General features: G+C 32.2%; 1 protein-coding gene across 3 annotated transcripts in view; it reads right to left on the bottom strand.

Moving 5' to 3' along the window:
• Nucleotides 1-15,837, bottom strand: part of LOC143084942 (sister chromatid cohesion protein PDS5 homolog A-like) — a 36,448-nt gene extending 20,611 nt beyond the window's left edge. Inside the window, exons 1-19 of one of the 3 annotated variants that reach the window (XM_076261024.1) lie at nt 15,736-15,837; nt 12,177-12,300; nt 11,346-11,540; nt 10,840-10,926; nt 10,105-10,202; nt 9,334-9,460; nt 8,542-8,622; nt 7,890-8,030; nt 7,363-7,478; nt 6,659-6,899; nt 6,384-6,535; nt 5,396-5,509; nt 5,004-5,036; nt 4,386-4,465; nt 3,809-3,948; nt 2,709-2,924; nt 1,936-2,026; nt 904-973; nt 320-443 (exon numbers count right to left, since the gene is read on the bottom strand). In XM_076261024.1, the coding sequence (XP_076117139.1) occupies nt 320-443; nt 904-973; nt 1,936-2,026; nt 2,709-2,924; nt 3,809-3,948; nt 4,386-4,465; nt 5,004-5,036; nt 5,396-5,509; nt 6,384-6,535; nt 6,659-6,899; nt 7,363-7,478; nt 7,890-8,030; nt 8,542-8,622; nt 9,334-9,460; nt 10,105-10,202; nt 10,840-10,926; nt 11,346-11,540; nt 12,177-12,269 (2,199 nt within the window). In that variant the 5' untranslated portion in view covers nt 12,270-12,300; nt 15,736-15,837. Of the gene's footprint in view, nt 1-319; nt 444-903; nt 974-1,935; nt 2,027-2,708; nt 2,925-3,808; nt 3,949-4,385; nt 4,466-5,003; nt 5,037-5,395; nt 5,510-6,383; nt 6,536-6,658; nt 6,900-7,362; nt 7,479-7,889; nt 8,031-8,541; nt 8,623-8,908; nt 9,207-9,333; nt 9,461-10,104; nt 10,203-10,839; nt 10,927-11,345; nt 11,541-12,176; nt 12,301-15,735 lie in introns of those variants that run through there. The other 2 variants (XM_076261025.1, XM_076261026.1) reach the window with 2 other exon arrangements.
• Between the last annotated feature and the right edge of the window lie 6,833 nt (nt 15,838-22,670).

The following is a 22,670-nucleotide window of genomic DNA, read 5'->3' as shown; positions in this document are numbered from 1 at the left end:
TCATCATAAAAATGCATTAAAATCTTAAGCTATGGTTGTCAATATATTTCCATTTCTAATGCTTAAACATCAAATGACATTAGCCTTCAATAAATGAAATGTGTGTCTCTCTTGCATCTCACCACAAATCCTCCCTAATTCAGTTTTTCAGTTCTTTTCTGTCCAACCTTGAAAAGCTTGCAAAACTTTCCATCTTATCTCCCTTTATTTGTTTAAATGTCATAAAATTCTACATTTCACATATTTATAGACTGAGGAAATTCTTTTCTTTATTTATCCTAACTTTCTTTTATGAAGCATATAATATCAATGTACTTACCTCAAAGATTTGTCCATAAATAGCTTCTTTGTTTTTACATATCGTATTAATACATCTAATGGCATGTTTGCACTGTTTTGGATTACCCAACTTAGCTGCACTAGATACAACTGGTAATAAACTCCTAAAAGATGCAAACAAAAAAGTTTATTCTATTTCTTTCAAATTTGCTTTAATAATAGCCTGAATAAATACCATCCTGCGATGATTTCTATATAACTTTGTTGGACTTACAGGAAATAATTATGATACCCTCTATACTGATTAACTTTTATATCACCCTCTATACTGATTAACTTTTATATCAAAGTGAATTCATTTTACAAGAACAGGCAATTGAAATGAATATTTTAAGATGTTAAGAAAGCTGACTGAAACTATTTTTTCATAAATAAATACACTTAAGAAAAAACAACAGCTTCTAAAGGAAATAAAATAGCTCCCAAGGCTAGGTTATCTTTCAAAGTTCTACTTTTACTCTTATGGTTTATATAAAACATTTGTATTGTCTATCAACCACATTCACAAAGATATAAAGTATCTAACAAATAAAAATGAACAGAATAATTCTGACATATACTTACGAGTATATATTGGGATAATCCTTTTGAAGATTTTTTCCAATGTTATTGAATATCTGTAGTGTAAGGTCAGCTGAAAATAAAGATTTTTTTTTAAAAGTACTTAATTGACAGTAAAACAGTATAAAGAGCAGGAACAAATTACTTGTATATATGTATATAGAAGTGTGAGTAATAAAAAAAATATATATCAAGTAAAAAATGCATGTGAAAAAAAAAACTCAAATAAATAGTAATGAAAAGAAAGGTTGCTTTGACTCCCTACCCCTTTCAAATATTTCTTTAGTGATCCTAATTTTGATTTATCTCTTGTAATTTGAATTGTGGCTATAAACTATAAGAACTTCTTTAAATGTCATAAATAAAATTCTATTGAAGAAAATTGTTATATGCCCATTTTTATACAGTAAGTTTAATCTGAAGAAAAAAAAAAGTGTAAAATTAAACATACATAATAATTCTGTATGTATGTGCCTGTCCCATGTCAGGAGCCTGTAATTTAGTGGTTGCAGTTTGTTTATGTGTTACTTATTTGTTTTTCTTTCATTTTTATGACCCACCTATGATAGTAGAGGGGCATTATGTTTTCTGCTCTGTGGGTCCATTTGTTTGTCCCGATTCAGATTAACGTTTTTGGTCAAGGTAGTTTTTGAAGAAGTTGGATTCCAATCAACTTGAAACTTAGTACACATGTTCCCTATGATATGATCTTTCTAATTTTAATGCCAAATTAGAGTTTTTACCCCAATTTCACGGTCCACTGAACATTGAAAATGATAGTGCGAGCGGGGCATCCGTGTACTTGGGACACATTCTTGTTTATACATAAATAAGGCCATTAGTTTTCTCTTTTGAATTGTTTAACATTGTCATTTTTGGGCCTTTTAAAGCTTACTATGCAGTACAGGCTTTGCTCATTGTTGAAGGCTGTACGATGCCCTATAGTTGTTAATTTCTGTTTCATTTCGGTATCTTGTAGAGAGTTGTCTCATTGGCAATCATACCACTTTTTTTATATCAATATACTATACATACCAACACTTTCATCATCATGTTTCATAAATGTCAATAGAAGTTCGTATGTTTCTTCTGTTTTAAAATAGTATGGATACGTCCATGATAGTACCTAAAAAAATAAAACCACTGGTACAGATTCATCTATGTATGGTTTAACTTATTACAGCATATCTCATCAGAAAACGTTGAAAAAGTTGATAGATATCTCCATGTCCAGTGGTACATGTTTCATACATATTCTCTTGAACTGAATTTTACTGTGCATATTGTTATGCGTTTACTTTTCTACATTGGCTAGAGGTATAGGGGAACATGTTTAACCCTGCCACATTTTTGCACCTGTCCCAAGTCAGGAGCCTCTGGCCTTTGTTAGTCTTGTATGATTTTTAATTTTAGTTTCTTGTGTATAATTTAGAGTTTAGTATGACGTCCATTTTCACTGAATTAGTATATATATTTGTTAAGGGGCCAGCTGAAGGACGCCTTCGGGTGCGGGAATTTCTCGCTGCATTGAAGACCTATTGGTGACCACCTGCTGTTGTCTGTTTTATGGTCGGGTTGTTGTCTCTTTGACTCATTCCCCATTCTCAATTTTATATTAAGGGCAATTAAAAACATTGAAATTTGAATTTGATAGCTTGTTAGGTTACTAAAAACATAATATAATTCATTTAATCAACTTGTACCAAAAGGATAAATAGAAAACCTGATTTATAAAGAATTCATGGCTTATGAATTAACCTTCACACCTTACAACAAAGTAAGACAAGTACAAATCCTATAATCCTTACCATTAATAATTTAACACTTTTCTCAGCAGCACTATCTATTCCCTCTGTAATTATACCAAGACCTCTGACAGAGTCGTCTACATGGGAGACCAGCTGGTCTACTGCTGATGTATCTATCATTACAGGGGCCACTCTCTCTAACAAACTCTTTATTGTGTTGTAATAAATATTCTGTGTACCCTGTGATGGACCTCCTAACTTCTTCAAAATTTCTCTCTAAAACATTAAATATCTTAATTATGGATTTAAATATTTATATCAATCATTAGGCTAAATAAAATTATATGTGTGGTTCCAGTTACATACTTTTAAAAAGGAGGGTCGGCAGGTCGGCATTTAAAAAAAAAAAAAAAAAAAAAAAAAAAAAATTTAATCTCAAAATTTGGAACAAAATTGTGTTTACCGAAATTGTTTCCATAATTATACCGGAGGTCTGCCATTTTTACATGTGATCGGTTGTAAAATAAACAGTCATGATATGTTTTTAGTTAATTTTGTTGCATTCTGTTATGAATTCTTGCATTTTAGCCATAACAGATACTTGTGATGGAAATTCAGATGACAGAAATCTATGATTGAATTATTTTAATTCACAATCCTCAAAATTTGATCGTTCGAAAATTTATTCTTCAGAAATGAAAAAAAAAAGTTCTAGGGTCGGGGGGGGGGGGGGGGGGTGGTTTAACTAGGGTCGGTTGGGTTACTGGAACCACACATATATTTTTATTTGGCCTTATCATCTGTATTGAACATCAAAACATGTGGGCTTACACACATGTTATCATTGACATCGAGAAAAGCGGTTAGCTATAGATATTTCAAGTCAAGATAATAATGGTATCTCTTTGTTTAAATATACCTTGAAGATGCAAGAACAAATAGGTAACGTCTAAAATGTCAATCTCAAATATTTTGCTGCATGCACATCTCAAAATTATATATTACCAATGCATTAAATCTAAATGGACTTCATATTGTGAAGGCACTGCTTGAAAGGTTTTAGACAGTAGATAGAAAGGTCATTCCTACATGTGTATATGTTCCAAAACATTCTTTGTAGATTTATTCTTATACCATACCAATATGTTAATGAAACTTACCACTAAATCTTGTGCTTTTTTACATGTACAATCTTGACTAAGTAATTTGATTAAATAGCTCCTTAGTCTTTTGTCATCCTTGATTATCTGACAAAATTTCTTGAGATGCTCAATGGCTTTTCCAGTCTCTGGTAAAGTTCCTTTTGTAAAATATAAAGCATAATTACTTCCTCCTCAGATCCATGCAATCAAATGATTCTTCCCCTAGCATTTTTAAACTGGGTTTTGTGAAATATCCTTATGATATTAAAAATGGGAATCACAAAGTTTATCAAGTTCTTACCATATTAACTCAAAATAAAACTGTTCAAGTATCAAAACTATAATAACCTAAATGACATTGATTTAATCAAATAAAATGCCAACAGATGAATATGTAAATTACAAAAAGCAAAACATTTTCACATCATAAAACTATCTTTTTTTTCTCTCCAAAAAGGGAGATAAGTCAAGACCTAACAGCAGTTCCTTTTGTTTTACGGAACTGTTTTTGCTTGTTTGGTTATTTTTCTATTGCAACAGTTTCAATCCTTTTATAAGAACTATTATTTGTGATTTCAAGTCCTGTTTTACTTACTTGACAAACTAACAATCCTAGGATTCAGTAAAGCTTGTTGTTCTATTGCTTCAACCATCTGTAAAATCATAGCTCGAACACTGTGTAAAACAAGGAATAATAGAAATTCATCATAGATACTAGAATTGAAATTGTATATTTGTTCACAAAACACTTCTTACAACCAATTGTTATAGTATAATACTAATAGGAAAATGCGATAAAAAAATTAAATCCATTCTCGAAAAATCCAGATTTAAAACAGCTGATATTGATTAAGTCAATTGATGTGGTGTAAATGCAAGTCTGACTGTTATGCTAGTATTTCAACACTGCAAAAAAAACATCATGTTTCAGAAAAATCTTCAAGATTAAAAATATAATCCAATATCAAGGCATCAAGACTCAGTCCAAAGTAAGAAGACTAATATAAAGTCATAACTTTAACAGATAACCATCTCAATACACCTATGTATCTGTTTATATGCTCATTGTAAAGGACATTTGGTGATCGCCATATATTGGATTGTATAAGGGTGCAGTTCCATTATAATTTTACTTTTTTTTTTATCTATATTTTTTTAAATATGCATGCAAAGTTTATATGATAAAGATATATATTTTTGTCATACCACATACCTTATTCTGTGTTTAAACATTTCCTGGAAAGCCCTGAAAATTAATTAATTCTTTTATTGAGCTTTCAAAAACAGTTCTAACATTCATATAGATGAAACATTTGATATCAAATTTGAAATCAGGACATGTTATGCATTTCTATAGGATGGGAAGAAGAAAAAGAAAGAACCCATAACATTTGGATATTGCCTTTTATTTTGTCAGTGAATTTAATAGTTGAGGTATTCATTCTAGCTCATTAGCAATTGTAATTATTATCTTCTCTTTCATATGTGAAATATGACAATGAACTACTTTTAAGAAGCAAAGAAATTCAAGTGAAACTGAATAATAACGAAAACCTGAAATTGATTTGATACATTTAGCAATATTTAGTGATCATATCTACTAACTTTATAGCATGTTCATCTAGGGTACAATATAACAGTAAGAACTGTCTCATCCTGTCTTCTTCTGGCATATTATATGGAACTAAACAGGTGTTAAATACCCTCTCTACTAGAAGTCTGAAATAAAAACAGAATTATATACCTGTGAAATAAAAACAGAATTATATACCTGTGAAATAAAAACAGAATTATATACCTGTGAAATAAAAACAGAATTATATACCTGTAAGTATCATAAAGACCCAACAAAACACTGCTTGATACATAGTTTACAAATACAAGTAGATATTCAGAATTAATATGGTTTTTTTCACCAGAATTTAATTTTATTAAGAGCTGTTTCTAAATTGATCATGTTGGGAGTACCTCAATATATTTGGGTGATTGCATTTTCCTTTTTAGATTTTTTAATGAATATTTTGTATTATTGTTGGTTGTGGTTTAAATAAGGGCCTCCCATTACCACATGCCTATAATTCTGGAAAAGCCCAGTTAAATCATGATAGATGTACTACTGTGGATTCAGTATTATTTGTTGGATACTAACTTTCTGTGGATTTCTTGAGTGCAGGGTAACCTTAAATTTGAATGCTCAATGATTTATACATTTTCTACAGGAAAGTTAGCAGACTTTAGAAACACTATGATCATGATAAATTCAAATATTCTTTAATCCACAAGAATAAATGAAGTAACATTATTCTGATTTCTGTTCTCTTCAACAAAAATCTGTGCTGTTTTAAATGCCCTGTCCAAAGCAACCAATAATATACATTTGACTGAATATCCTATTGGTCAGACTTAACTTAAGGCATACAAGGAAATAAAACTTAATGGAGGTAAGATTAAAATTTGGGGTTCATAGATCATTGAGAGAAACAATAGCCTTAAAGTCCAATTTGAAAATTAACCTGCCTAATCCACAAAACCAAAGAATGACATTGAATCTATTCTAACAGATGTGAAATGAATGTTAATACTATAATATTACCTGTCATCACTACTCTGTTGATAATAATGATGGAATATCTTGTCTTTTATAAACGATACTTTTTCCACAAAGGATTCCTCTACTTTTTCACCAAATGTGTATTTCTTGTATAGTTGTCCAAGTCCCATTAATGCCTCTCTTCTCACTTGAAACTAAAACAATAAATCAAATTTTATTAACATCTTTGATTATAATGTAACAAATGAAACCAATGACAGATCAGAAATGTAACATTTTAACTACAGTACTACCAAAAATAACTGTTCTTTACTTACTTTCTTATCTAGTGTTCTCTCCTTTATAAAGCCAAGTAATTCTTCATTAATTATACTGAAATCTTTCTTTGCTACACTTAGTACTGTGTTCACAACCTCCATACGAATAGTTTCCTCAGGATCATGGCTCCTCGACTTCAGTTGCTCTACAATATCTTTATTAGTTTCTGGGTGATTAATAAGGAAATGTTGTGAGAACTGGACACAGGTCTGACGGACAGGTATACTTATGTCATTAAACCTGAAACAAGACAAATAGGTATACTAATGATATTTAGTCAGAAAAAATCACAAATGTAAACAACTGAAATAAAATCTAAAACAAGAAAAACAGGAATTCTTATGTCATTACAAGTCTATAAAAGTCACAAATGTAAACAACTGATACAGAAACTGAAACAAAACAGGTTTTCTATTACTGTCTTAAAAATCAAGAGAAATAAAATCTGAAATAGCTTTCGTACAGTCACTAATAAATACATACAATTTACCTTTATATATCAGATATCCTAAAACGTAATAATCCAATATCATAGTTTTGAGCATTACACCACTGGTTGAGCAGTAACTGCTTACACTTTTGGAGCATCTTAGTTCAACCTCTATTGATAGGGTTCATGTTATTCAATCTTTATTTTTATGTGGCGTTTAGTAGAATCCGTTCATTGTATTTTTTTTTAATGCAAGTTGGTTTTGAAATTTACCTTCCAAGAAAACAAATCCAAAGTGGTCTATTTTGTTCTACAAGATTAGATCCCTCATCAGAAAACATCTTGGCTAGAAGTTTTGTTACTTGTTTTCTTTCACTCTCTTCATTACTCTGAAATATTCATGATATACATGATATATAAAGGAACATAACTCAAGAACGATGAAAATAAAACAACTTGATCTGAGTTTGGTGGTAATAAGTTTCATAACATTTGGTTGATGCTAAATGAAGATTACTACAATTTTTTTAAATAATAAAGGGCGTCAATGGACAACTTCGAAGTGACACCAGCAAATTTCAAACTTAATCAGTATTTGTTGGTAATAAGCATGGTGTACAAGTTACATATCATTTGGTTGAGGCAAACTTAAGTTGGAGAACTGAAAATTAGTTTAGGACATACTTAAGGATGTATGTACAGATGGAAAAGAGTAAAACTTAATGCGTCCTCTACCAGGTAGCTTAAAATGTTTAATAACACAATACTCTTGTTTTTTTAGATTTTGAATAAAGACTTACCTTCAGTTTAAACTCTAGCTGGGGTAGAACTGACAACAACACATTTGGAGAAATCTGATTCAGTTCATAAATTAGGTCATATAATCTGTGAGAAAGTTCACTTTCAGAACTTTTACCCAACATCAAAGTATTGTTGAAAAACTGAAGAAGAAAAAAACAATCTAGCTGCAAATAATTACTAATTACAATATTTGTATAAATTATCATGTTTGTTGCTGTATATCATATTTGCTTTGTACCTAAATCAGTTTTTGTTTTGTTTTCTCATTTGAATTGTTTTACACTTGTAATTTCTTGATAAGACCATAAAGGAACAGAGCTTATATTGATGTTATTCATCTCGATATCACAGCCAGACCTTCAACATGTTGCAACATTTTACACTAGGCAAGGATCACATTTCTGGTTTAAATGGATATTATACAAGGAAGGATGTATAAAGAGATATACACAATCCATTTGTTTACCACTTGTTACACAACTTCATGTTTTTTTGAAATACATGTTAGTCCTTGCATTAATTTACACATAATATAATAGATATAGAAAGATCTATTACACCTAAATCCCTACGATTACAAACGATTTGTTTGGTGCACATATGTCTGATATTTACAACAAAACAATAATTTACAAAGAATATTATACATACTGCTTGTATATATGGTTCAATTGCATTACTTGATCTGATGAGAAGCTCCTTGGCAAGTGCATATGCTACTCTTTTCTGTGTCTGTAAGAGCAAGAGAAAACATAAAACAATTTATCCATGTTTATTGAGACTTTTAACTAAAACTTTCAAATCTAAATATCTCTGTCCTTGACCTATACATATTCTGTAGATTTTAAAACAAAAATTTACAAGTTAATCTGACTAAAATATAAATTACATATACTTTTTTTAAAATTATTCTCAACTCTCCAAAAAGAGGGTAGTAACCTCCTATCTTGTACTTGACAGAAAAAAGTTGTTCAATTCTAATGATAATAGTCTGTATTCCATCATATCTATATCTTACCTTGTAAGGTTCTACAACATTTAACAAGATAATGTCCCTTAGTTTTTGTGACAATAGTCTGTATTCCATCATATTTATATCTTACCTTGTAAGGTTCTACAACATTTAACAAGATAATGTCCCTTAGTTTTTGTGACAATAGTCTGTATTCCATCATATCTATATCTTACCTTGTAAGGTTCTACAACATTTAACAAGATAATGTCCCTTAGTTTTTGTGACAATAGTCTGTATTCCATCATATTTATATCTTACCTTGTAAGGTTCTACAACATTTAACAAGATAATGTCCCTTAGTTTTTGTGACAATAGTCTGTATTCCATCATATTTATATCTTACCTTGTAAGGTTCTACAACATTTAACAAGATAATATCCCTTAGTTCTTGTGACAAAAGTCTGTATTCCATCATATTTATATCTTACCTTGTAAGGTTCTACAACATTTAACAAGATAATGTCCATTAGTTCTTGTGACACAGAATCAGCCTCAGTGATAAGTGGAGTCAACATATCTAGTACAAAGTTCTTCACTTTGCTGGAGTGCTTGTCACTACAAACAAAAGTTTCAATGAATATATGATTTTATAAGTTGGATTCTATTTGGTTCTCCTTTTCCCAATCAATGAGAATCTATGTTTATCAAATGTTTGTGACAGTATCATAGTTAATTTTTGACACTTTGGTTAATATGAAATTACAATGGCAAATATAATGTGATCTCAAAGAACATAAATTTTATTGAAGCATTAAATTTAGCTGTTACATGCCTGATCTGGTAGTTATCAGGACTAGTTGGAATAGAGAATCTATTGTTTTACAAGCAGATTGCCACTAGGCAGAATACTGTACCATATTAGAATATATAACTGACGTCAGGAAACAAACTCCCCTTATCTGCATCCAAAAGCAATTCCTTAATGTATTCTTTACATATGCAAACATTTCTACTTTTACTCGAATCTTGAGCTTACAATTAATGCATTGATTATAGCAGACTATGAAGTATGGCTTTTGCTAATTGTTAAATGTTGAATGCTGACCTATAGTTCTAAATTTTATGTCTGGTGGAGAGAGGTCTTATTGGCAATCATGCCACATTTTTTATTTTCATAAAACAATAAGTTGGACAGATAAACTGACTTTTAAGTGATGTTATGATTATCAATTATAATATTCCAGCTAATCACTACATACCTGACAATAGAAAACATGAGCTGGAACAAACTACAGAAGATTTCTTGATTTTCTTCCAGTTCAATACAAATATTGAAGGACTTTACCCATGCTAGATTCTACAATTATAAAACAATGTTAACTGAGGGTATAAAATGAAGGTTTTCATTGATTATATCTGGCACATTTGACTGACACTTTCGATCTTATGTTTATTCTGTGGGGTGGGGTGTTCCACAGTAATAAAATTCTGTTATGGCAATTACTTCATTTGTGAATAAAACAAGGTATGCTGATGAAAGCCATGTGATAATCCCTCTTTAAAACTCTGTTATACACTAATATATGCAGTCGGTTGTCACTCTGCATTTTATGCTACGTCAACGAAACATGCTGAATTGGAATGTATACAGACTAACAATACTAAACTGTTACCAGAATAATTTAGCAAACCACTTGATTAACTGGTCAATAACTCTTTTCTTTAGATGTGATAGTTATATATTCATGTAAATATTGAAACTAGCTGCCTCAGAAATTGTTAAATATGTGAGGAACCAAAGAATGCACTTAAATCCATAAAAGAGGAATAAATCTCAAAAGTAGTTACGTTTTTGATTTGAATTGACAAAGCATGATATGAAATATTATAATCCATACCAGTACCTGTTTCATCGTATCATGGAACTTTTAATACACTTGACTGTTGTGATAATTAATTACCACTTAAAGTATCTGTATCTAATTAATATTTACCTCTAACAAGTAAAAGTATCTCTTGAATGATGGTGAGTCAGGGTCTTCCAAACCTCTCAACTGTTTCACAAGGAATATGAAGATATCCTAAAATCAAGTAAATACATGAATGTTCAATACATAATTTTAAGAATAAAATTCTTTATTCCTGAGTTTTCCAAATAAAAGCTTTTAATTTTGCAATGACCACAACAGACTGAGGTTATTTATTAAAGTGTATTCAACAGTTTGCTATTCAAGAGTTTTATGCATTTGCAGTACAACTAGGATCTTGCTGTCAGATATTCATTCTATATTTCCAACAAAGCAAAGTTGTGTATAAACAAGTCACCTTTATATTGTAATATATTTAATTTATAGTCAACTGATATTTGATGCATTCCCCAGTCACAACAAAAATTTCTAATGCTATTAAAACAATAATTCCCATTAAGGTGAGTAAAAGACCTGATTTCCTTCAAAAGCAATGGAATAGGTCACCAAAATTTCCCTTCATACATCTTTACCTTTAAATGTTTAAGATCCTTGTATGGAGCCTCAGGTGCAAATATCCTAAAGACATCAGCAACACAACAGGCCACCAGTAATCTGACATCTTTACTCTGATGGTCCAGAAAGTAATCTGTAGCTAAGTATACAGCAAGTCCACAATATTGATCATTGTCATCTTGTCCCATATCCTGGAAAGCTCTTGCTAACAACTGTCAAGAAAAATAATAAGTTATCTCCCTTTGACATCTATATTTTATACCATTTACTTGTAATGTTTTATTCTTACAATGTTCTTTTTTTGAAATAAGGTTAATGTTTTAACAGAAATAAATGTTTGGCAAGTTTTGTACATAATCTGGTCATTACATCAATGAATACAAGATAATGAACAGGGGTTGGGTGGTACTTCAATTACTTTGGTATGGTTAGGAGAGGTCACAAAGTTCAAATTGTGTGGTTAGGTATAAAAAGATAAATGCAATTGTATGGGTGATGGCCATAAAAAAAAGTGCCTTTTAACTCCCATTTTGTTTTTTCTGATATAGCCCACATATAATCTATGGTCTTTTAGAGGGGTTATGAATATATGTTGTAAACTTTAAAGAATCTGAAAATCAACAGAACCAAAAGTGTTTTGAGTACATATTAAGAGTATCTTAGTCAATACAATATGATCAAGGCTTTTTTTGGTTCTGGTTTGGAAATCCAATAAGCAGACTGCCAGTAGACATTGAAGTGATCTTTTTTGGTAAATCTGGTTGTATGATGACGTTTTTTTTCACATCAAATCTGTAAACTATTTGAGATTAATTATAACACATAATCACTTATACAAATTAATTTACCTTCAGCCTTCTCACTAATTCTTCTTTTCCTATCTCTTCTGTAATATCTTTACACCCCGGAGGGTACACTATCTTATTAGCTTTCCCACTCATGTTAGCACTTGATCATTTACTACATTTAAATCTGAAAAAAGGATACTTGTTAAAAAGTAGAGTCTCATTAGTTTTGCACATTATGATTGAATTTATATCAAAAGCCTTTGAGTTCAAGTTTTAATACAAGTATGGAATAATCTTTACATTATCAAAATCTATAAAAATAAAGATCGGCTTGAGCAAAGGGTACTCAAAAAGCATTTGAGTTTTATATATCTGGTTCTTAAACCTTTTCCAGTTGGACAGGTATATCTGTAATATGAATAGATTCAATCATGAGGTGTAAAAATTGTCATTTTTACACTAATGTATATGTACACTTCCTTCTTATGTAACATAATATTTCAATATTATTTCATACCTTCAACTGTTTTGCTTTTCAAACTATTATTTCTATTGATGATTATTCTAAAAGTTAATCTTAAGAACTGTCTATTTTTTTTATAGTACCTGCTACAGTACAAAAGCAGTCCTATTTAGATTCATGGGACTGGCAAAAGTCATGTAAAATTGGTATTGAACAGTAACTTATCATATCAAATTTGATCAATTGTCCAGTGAAATTAATTGAGCCCAAAAAAAATTATTACTTCCTGGTCACCTTTAGTTATTTAATAACATAAATTTCTAATATATATATTTTTACCAAAATATCCATTCTTGTAAATCACTTGGTCTATTATAATATGAAACAGAAAAAAATGCTTGTTTGATGTTTCACACCCCTTTCAACACAGTTATGAAATTTCATGCAGGACTCACGAATCTGGGTTTGTTCGCACCCATTCACGTTCACGCCCTTTCACTTTCGCGCCCAATCTTTATTGGTATTGTGTTATACAATTTGGAATCGAGTTTAGATCAGTGTATTGCTATTTATAAATATTATTTTTCATTGTTTCTGCATATAGTGAGATTCTGATAACGTTTTTATGATGCATTTAATAAATCTTAATAATGCCATTAAAGCAAGTGTACAATTTTTTGTTATACCTGAACATATATTTATGAAGAACACTTTGAAAATGTAAAATGATTTGCTATAAAGTCATGTGACATCAGCTACGGCCGAGATCAGTTGGACAATTTGTATAGACATCGTTATAAGTGACCAGTCCAGTTAGTATAGAAAGTCCATGGTATATATACAATCTAATAATTCAACTGAAATTCGAATAATGAAAGAGCTGATAGCTCTGAGGTGGAAGGTGAATAAAAGGTAACTTGAATTACCATAAAAGCAGCCTCACTAACCCAGCCTGCTTTGTTCCATTATCGTTATGACATATTATTTTTTTTCAAAAAGAATGTGTCATAAGTACATGGATTTCCCATCCGTACAATCATTTTCTATGTTCAGTGGACTGGGAAAATTAGGTAAAATCTTTAATTTGGCAGTAAAATTAGAAAGATCATATCATAAGGAACACATGTGTACTAAGTTTCAAGTTGATTGGATTTCAACTTCATCAAAAACTACCTTGGCCATAAACTTTAACCTGAAGCAGGACGGACTGACAAACCAGAAAACATAATGCCCATAAATGGGGCATCAAAATAGTAAGACTTGTCAAGCTTGTTACATAGCCGCCAACTTTTGAAAGTTCCCATGGGGGTTTTTAGTGCGCAACAACAATTTTTACAATTTTTAGTGAAGTATTTTGCACGATCTGGATGTCTAGAAAAAGTTTCATAGTTGTATAATGAACTTCCATGCTTTTTTCTGAAGTCTGTTTGCATGATTATAGTTATTAAATCAGTAGAAAAGATGAACATGTAGCTAGCAGACCAGGGTTTATTTTCTTGTGTAAGAATATTAGATGCTTGTTGAAATTTCCAATTTTGAATTGTGCACAAAGATGGACCTTTAACAGCTTGGGAACTCCAAATGAGGGGTAACCCTTATTGGAAGTACATTACAACCCACTGTAAAAAATGAGCACCTTTATATTCGTATTATTTGATGAAATTCTCCCCCAAGAACTATGCATCTATCAAGTATTTAATGGTCAAAACATGTCAAAAGAATTTTGTGATGTTTCTAAACTTATATCTCCTTTATTAATTTGACCCCTTATTTAAAAAAGTTGTTCCAAATATAATGAATTTACCCACTTTTGAGTTAGATTGTCTTACCTTGGGAACAAAATAAGGAACAGATGATTTTCTCTAAATTGTGTTTTAGAGTTTTTTAACGATACCCTTAATATTAACATTTTTTAATAAATGCAAGGACGTATTTTAAAACGTCCTTGATAAGAGCAAAGAGAGTGAACACAGAGCGACTGAACTATACGGGCGAGTTGTCCCCGATACCAAATTCATGCATGCGTACTACAAATATCTACAGTAAAAACATTCGGTTACAAGTAAACAAATAACGTTCATGTAGATGGAATGAAATCATATAATTTACATTAATAAAAAGGTACATATTTATGATAGTGATTGTTTTTCAATCCTAATTTACAAATTAAATGATTCAGATGCTTAATCATGCGTAAAAATCAGTGTTAGGAATCGGAAGTTGTTATGAAATTGTAATACACAGAAACGAATGCGGCATACGGAGGTTCAATGATTTTAAAGTTGGCACCATAGGCCTTCACCAGACTTGGTCTTCTTCCACCAAAAATTGAGTGAGAACGTGTAGGGTGTGAACGGACTTCAGTGGCGAACATGCGAGGTGCGAAACGTGTAGGGTGCGAAAGTGTATTGGGCGTGAACGGACTCGATACCGACTCACACTACTTCAGAATCCTATTCATATTTTGATGGCCTTTTGTGTTAGAATTTTAGAGATGTCGAATAAGTCTTTATAAAAGCAATAGGGTAAGGAAATCAGAACAAACCTCTGAATCGAGATATAGTATGGGTACTTTTAATCTTGGTTAGGGTTAGTGAGTTTGGTATTACTCTATATTTGTTGGACCTATTGCCAGAAAAGGTCATGAATATTCTGGTCAAATGCTTGTCATCACTTCATAAGATTAAGGGCATGCAAAATAAATATATCAATACGTAACGTTCAACCCTTGGGAAGTATTGGATCATATTTGTCAGTATATCAACATAAAGCAGAGACAAACCCAATTCTTACTATAGCAACATTTGAGATTTTTCTAAATATGAACTCCAGCTACATATTTCACAAATTTGACAAGGAGATTTCACAAAGAAAACTTTCAATTGTCAACTGTAGTCATGTAAGTGAATAAAGCCAGATTTCAGGCCCTTACAGTGTTAAAGATATCATATAGTTCCGGCTCGACAACCATTTAGTTGGTTAAATATGCAATAAATCAAACCTAGTGATTTCAGAAATTAAAAAAAAACAGCGCCATTTTGATCCATTTGATCATGCGCGAATATTTAGTCTGGTAAGAAAATTTGTTATTTCTAAAAAATGGTGAAGAAGTTTTTTGGTAGATAAGAAGAAATGCTATTCTAAAATCCATTTTACGTTGTTATTCATACACAAATGGCAACAAACAGGGTAATCTTTATATGCGGTAACGGCGCCAAAGTTTCCACCATTAATCGATGTTTTGGAATGAAATGTTAAATCAATTTTCATTGGTCAGTCAACGAAAACCGATAGTTACCGACGAGATACTCATAAAGTTAACACATAACGTACATAAAAGACAAAGTTGTTCTAAATTAATTAATTGAGTTGTCAGTGGCGGATCCAGAAATTTTCATAAGTGGGGGCCCACTGACTGACCTAAGAGGGGGCCCGCTCCAGTCACGCGTCAGTGATTCCCTATATAAGCAACCAAATTTTTTCCCAAAAAGGGGGGGCCCGGGCCCCCTGGGCCCCCCCTAAATCCGCCTCTGGTTGTTATACTAATTGGAAAATTGTTTGTTTTGCAGATTATGTATACCATCAAGCCCAGAGTAGTGGAATTCTAGGTGGGACCTCCAGTCAAAGTTCGTGGCACACAACATGCAGAAACACCAAGTATCAGTACAGCTTAAGCAGGTTAAGAAAAACTGAAATCAGTTCAATACCTGTAGAAATGTATTCAATATATTAATCTTAATATAGACCAATATAGCGGAAACGAGACGTTTCGAACATGGAGCCGGTTCGGTCTTGGTCCACCTTTCATAACTTAAAAATAGCTTTATTTCAAGTTTACAAGATTAAACAAAATGTTAAAGGGGCTGGAGATAGAGGCAGAAAATCACTATTTCAAAAAAAATAATACAAGTGCGACATTTCCGAGGCGTCGCTTTTACCTCTCATAAACATTCTTTTCCATTGAAGGTTATATATATGTAGGACTCTGAACCGCGATGGTACTCCGAACCGCGATGGTCTGACGCAGAAGTGCGTTTTTGATCACGCCGAAGTGCGATGGTGTTATTGTGACGCTATCTTGTTGATAGCTACGCCGAAGTGCGATGGTGGTAACGCTGAAGTGCGATGGTCTACACAAACCTAATTTGCTAAGCTTTTTCTTGTCGATGTATAAGTCAATGTAAAATAGAGACTGAAATAGAGAATGTGTCAAAGAAACAACAACTCGACCATAGAGTAAAATAAAACAACCGAAGGTAACCAAGGGGTGGGTCTTCAACACAGTGAAAAAAAACTACACTTGGAGACGGACTTCAGCTGGTCAATAAACTAAAAAGTGTACTAGTTCATTGAAAATGAACGTCATACTAAATTCCTAATCACAAAAATGAACTAAAATAAAACAAAAAACAAGACCTACAAAGGCCAGAGGCTTCTGACTTTGCACAGGCGCAAAAATGCGATGGGTTTAAACATGCTTAGTGAAAAATCAACCCCGTTCCCCTATACCTCTAGCCAATGTAGATTAAACAAAACAGAACAACAATAATACACACATATCTCAGTTTAAAAGAAGTTAGTGTCCGATGTCAGAATAGGTAATAAAATGAACTAATTGTATAAGCAACATGACAATGATAAACTAAATTAAAAAAGGACTACTAGCAGTTAGTGACATGATACGGGTCTTATAATGTTTTAATACTACGTGAAACGGATAGTATTTTTGGGTGGATAGGGGAAATCTACAAAAGGTTCTGTTTAACGTACGATGGTGCATAACATTCTCTCAATACATTCGGGTCTGCAGACGAACTTTCTTCATTAAAGTGATTATACACTAGGCACTCATGATTGAAACAACGTATAGGCCTAGATAAAATGATGATTTAGAATTATGTCCACATGTAGGAAATTGAAGAGTACGAGCTCTCATTTAGCATATAACTGAATTAAGGACAGCCATAAACAATTATAATGGATAAAAATTAAAAAAAAAATAAATGAAAAAATTTACTTATAATGATAAATGAACGTCTGTAGAAAGGAGGTTTAACTAGCGATCATGCGTCAAATATAGACCATCGCACTTCAGCGTACAGACCATCGCACCTCGGCGTAGACCATCGCACTTCAGCGTGACCATCGCACTTCAGCGTCCCCATCGTACCTCCGAGTCCTACATATATAGTTACATATAAAAAGAAAAAAAAGAAGAAAAAGATTGTATATCTGGAAATTTAGATATATTATAATGCTACAAAACCTTTTTTTTCCCCGATGCAGTTCTTCAATTTTGAAATAACAAGTTGATTTGTTTAAAAGGACGTACACGACTTTGCCAATCACTTAGACACTAATTTTATCACTTAGCTAATCCAATTATCTAATTGAATATACAAACGTATCTGAATGATATGAATACTTTATTTATCAATGGTACACAATTGTCAAATTATGTATCCGGGGAAGACTATTAACTGTTTTAAAATCTATGTATAATAATGGTAGAACCTGTTTTAGATTCAATGGGCTAAAATCTGATTACTTTTGTAACAACCTTGGTTTAATGCAAGGTGAAGTTCTTTCTCCAATTTTGTTTTCTTTCTATGTGAATGATTTTGAAAATAAATTTATTGCTAATAGCAATTGTGCCTTAGAGTTTCAAGATATAACATTATTTTTGTTAATGTATGCTGATGACATGATTTTGATGTCTGAAACAGTAGAAGGTTTACAAGAAATGTTGAATACTTTGCAGAGGCGGATCCAGGGGGTCCTGGGGTTGGAACCCCTCTTTTTGGTCGATCAATGCATTTGAATGGGGACATGTAGTTGGAACCCCCCCTCCTTTTGTCCTGGATTGGGAACACCCTTTTTTAAAATAGCTGGATCCGCGCCTGCATTGTCAATTTACACAGAAAAATGGGGCTTCGCCTTGTCTGTTAATACAAAGAAAACATAAATTGTTGTATTCAGGAAGGGTGGAATTGTACGGCCTAATGAGAATGGGTCTATTTTTTTTTTTTTTTTTCAATTCATAATATTTTATTGTTCAAATATCAAATGTACATTTAAACAAAGGGATTGGACAAAAGGCAGTGCCTATACAAGTCCTTTCCCATACAAGATGGATTGAATAACATGAATGATAGTATATAATTTTCTGATAAGTTAATAGATCATACGTTGTTGCAGTGAGTCAGGGGAGGCAATTCTCCCACTTCTTCAAGTATTTTATTGTGTATACATATATAAATAACTATGTTAACAAAGTCAGAGCAAGACCTACTGAAGGAGGCGTCGAATTTTATACCACATTAATAAGTGTTGGTTAGGAATCAAATAGATCATTCAGTGATTTTTATGCCCCACCTACGATAGTAGAGGGGCATTATGTTTTCTGGTCTGTGCCTCCGTTCGTCCTTGCGTCCGTTCGTTCGTGCGTCCGTGCGTCCGTTCAGGTTAAAGTTTTTGGTCAAGGTGGTTTTTGATGAAGTTGAAGTCACATCAACTTGAAACTTAGCACACATGTTCCCTATGATATGATCTTTCTAATTTTAATTTCAAATGAAAGTTTTGACCCCAATTTCACGGTCCACTGAAAATGGAAAATTATAGTGCGAGTGGGGCATCCGTGTTCTATAGACACATTCTTGTTTTACTCAAATTCACAAACTCACAGCAACAAAGTTGTTCTATTAATATGAATAACAAGAATTAATTGGCCCTTTTTTGCAATACATAAGTAATTTAGTGTACCGTCTTATTATAAGACTATTAATTTCTTGATTTTTGAAAATATAATTACTAATACAAAAAATAAAATGAAATATATATATAAATTTATTTGCAAAAAGATGCTAAACACAATTGGTTGTTTTTTTTTGTGTTAAAAGTTAGGTTTGTCTTTAATTAAGACTAAAGAGTGGTACACTGTGGTTATAAGCTGATTTCTAAACAGTCTATGGTTCTATAACGATCAAACAATGGATATTGTGGAACAATTTTGTTATTTAGGTGTATTAATACCGTATAATTGTAAATTTCTTATTAACCAGAAATGCTTAGTCTTTTTGATACTTATGTTAGTAGCATATCAATGTGGGTGCGAGATATGGGGAGTACACAAATCTCCTATGCTAGAAAAGGTCCATTTGGACTACTGCAAAATGTTATTAAGTGTCAAAAGATCGACCTCAAACGTGATGGGCTATCTTGAATTAGGTAGATTTCCACTGCAGTATGATCGTAATTACAAAATACTTAAATTTTGTTAAAAAAAATAAATAATAAGTGACAATTGTATATTAAGGTCTTGTTATAAAGAAATTGTGTTATTAATAGTTGTTCAAAATGTAGGACAAATGTAGGAATAGGGCAAAATTTGTAAAAAGATTGATATATAGTCTTGGTATGAATAATTTGTGGGATATTCAGTGGTTGTTAAATATATAGCTCATACATACCTTTGATAAGACAGCTTTTGTTTGATCAAGCTAACCAAGAGTTATAATTTCAAGTTATTAGATTCTTCTGCAATATATGAGTATGTGGTAACAAATGTAGTTTTGCAATTTTATTTACAGAAATGCATTCCTGTACTTTTTCGTAAATGTATAACAAGGATTCGTTTGTCTTCACATAACCTTTGTATTGAAACTGGACATGTATGATCATGATATATTTAGTAGCCTCTTCCGTCTATTTTTTTTTCCTTAACATTGATAAACAGACATTCAGAACAAGAATGTGTCCATAGTACAAGCAGAGACATATAATACAATTGTATTATTATATTATATGTCTCTGGTACAATAATGCCTCTGGTACAAGAATGCTCCATCCGCTCTATCAATTTCTATGTTCAGTGGACCGTGAAATAGGGATAAAAACTCTAATTTGGTATTACAATTAGAAAGATCGTCGTATCATAGGGAACATATGTACTAAGTTTCAAATTGATTGGACTTTAACTTCATCAAAAACTACCTTGACCAAAAACTTTAACCTGACGCGGGACAGACGGACTAAAGGGCGGCCGAACGGAACAAACGAACGAACGTACAGACCGAAAAACATAATGCCCCTGAGTGGGGCATAAAAAAGACATAATGGACCGAAACGACCAAGGCCGAAGTGGTGTATGGCCGAAACGACAAATGGCCGAAACGTCTCGAAACCCAAGATATTTTTTTCTTTTGTTTTATATCAAAAATGCATTTTTAGGGGACAAGGAATCAATTGCTCTTCCCTGACTTCTACACTAATGTGTTATTATAGCAACTATTATAATTTTTCACATTGATGTCCAATGGCGAAGGTATGTTAAGGCCACCTTTTTGTCCCTTTCAAAAATCATTTTAAGACCTTGTCATTGATATTAAGCTACGAGCTAACAAGGACACAGAGGCGGATTTGGGGGGGGGGGGGGGATTGGTTGCTTATGTAGGGAATCACTGAAGCGTGACTGGAGCGGGCCCCCTCTTAGATCAGTCAGTGGGCCCCCACTTATGAAAATTTCTGGATCCGCCACTGGGACACGCTTTACCAAGAAAGATATTTTGTTATACAATATTTGTTTTATATAAATGTTTGGGTTAAAAAAAAATGGTAAAAACTGACTGCATTTCTCAGTTTTCCGGGGTGGGATGAGATAGGAGGATAAAGGTGAACACCGTCACTGATATGTATGTGTCTGTCTCGATCATGCAGGTAAAAGCCTCATCAACGAGCGAATCGAGCTAAGTTTTGCTTTATAGCTTGATTTGCGGTATGGAATTCGTTACTTGTTGAAGGCTGTACGACGACCCATGGCTGTTAATTTCTACGACATATAGTATTTGGTAGATATATATATATATCATTGCATTGCAATCATATTATAATACGACATCCTCTTATTTTTATACGATTAATGTTTCATCCATGATAGTCTACTGGAAATACAAAAGTAGAGTAAAACAAGTCTGGAAAATTACTTATCTGTAAAGATAGTTGTTGGTCCAGCTAGATCAGTATCTTCCTATGAATCAAGACTTTCATCATAGAAATGATACCATATAGAAACTAGAGGCTCTTAAGAGCCTGTGTCGCTCAACTTGGTATATATGCATATCAAACAAAGAAAATAGATCGTCAGATGGATTCATGACAAAACTGTGTTTTGGTAATGGTGATGTGTTTCGAGATCTTGCTTAACTGAACATTCTTGCTACTTACAATTTTGTCTATCTATAATGAACTTGGCCCTTTAGTTCCAGAGGAAAATATTTTGTAAAAACTAATGAAAATTGTTAAAAATTGACTATAAAGGGCAATAACTCCTTAAGAGGTCAACTGACCATTTTGGTCATGTTCACTTATTTGTAGATCTTACTTTGCTGAACATTATTGCAGTTTACAGTTTATCTCTATCTACTCTATCTATAATAGTATTCAAGATGATAACCAAAAACTGCAAAATTTCCTTTAAAATTACCAATTTTTTTTTTTTTGGGGGGGGGGGGGGGGGCAGCATTACAACAACAAGTTGTCAAATTCATCTGAAAATTTCAGGGCAGATAGATATTGACTTGATAAACAATTTAACACCAAGTCAGATTTGCTCTAAACGCTTTGGTTTCAAAGTTATAAGCCAAAATCTACATTTTACCCTGATGTTCTATTTATAGCCATGGTGGCCATCTTGGTTGGTTGGCCGGGTCACCGGACACATTTTTTTAAAATTAGATACCCTAAAACTGATTGTGGCTAAGTTTGGTTAAGTTTGGCCCAGTAGTTTCAGAGGAGAAGATTTTTGTAAAAGATTACAAAAAATTACGAAAAATTGGTAAAAAATGACTATAAAGAGCAATAACTTCTTCAGGGGTCAACTGACCATTTTGGTCATGTTGACTTATTTGTAAATCTTACTTTGCTGAACATTATTGCTGTTTACAGTTTATCTCTATCTATAATTATATTCAAGGTAATACTCAAAAACAGCACAATTTCCTTAAAATTACCAATTCAGGGACAGCAACCCAACAACCGGTTGTCCGATTCATTTGAAAATTTCAGGGCAGATAGATTTTCACTTGATAAACAAT

The sequence above is a fragment of the Mytilus galloprovincialis genome, chromosome 8 (assembly GCF_965363235.1).
Source record: "Mytilus galloprovincialis chromosome 8, xbMytGall1.hap1.1, whole genome shotgun sequence".
NCBI lineage: Eukaryota > Metazoa > Mollusca > Bivalvia > Mytilida > Mytilidae > Mytilus > Mytilus galloprovincialis.
Note: the sequence above shows the minus strand (reverse complement) of the source record. Positions and strands in the feature narration are given on the sequence as shown.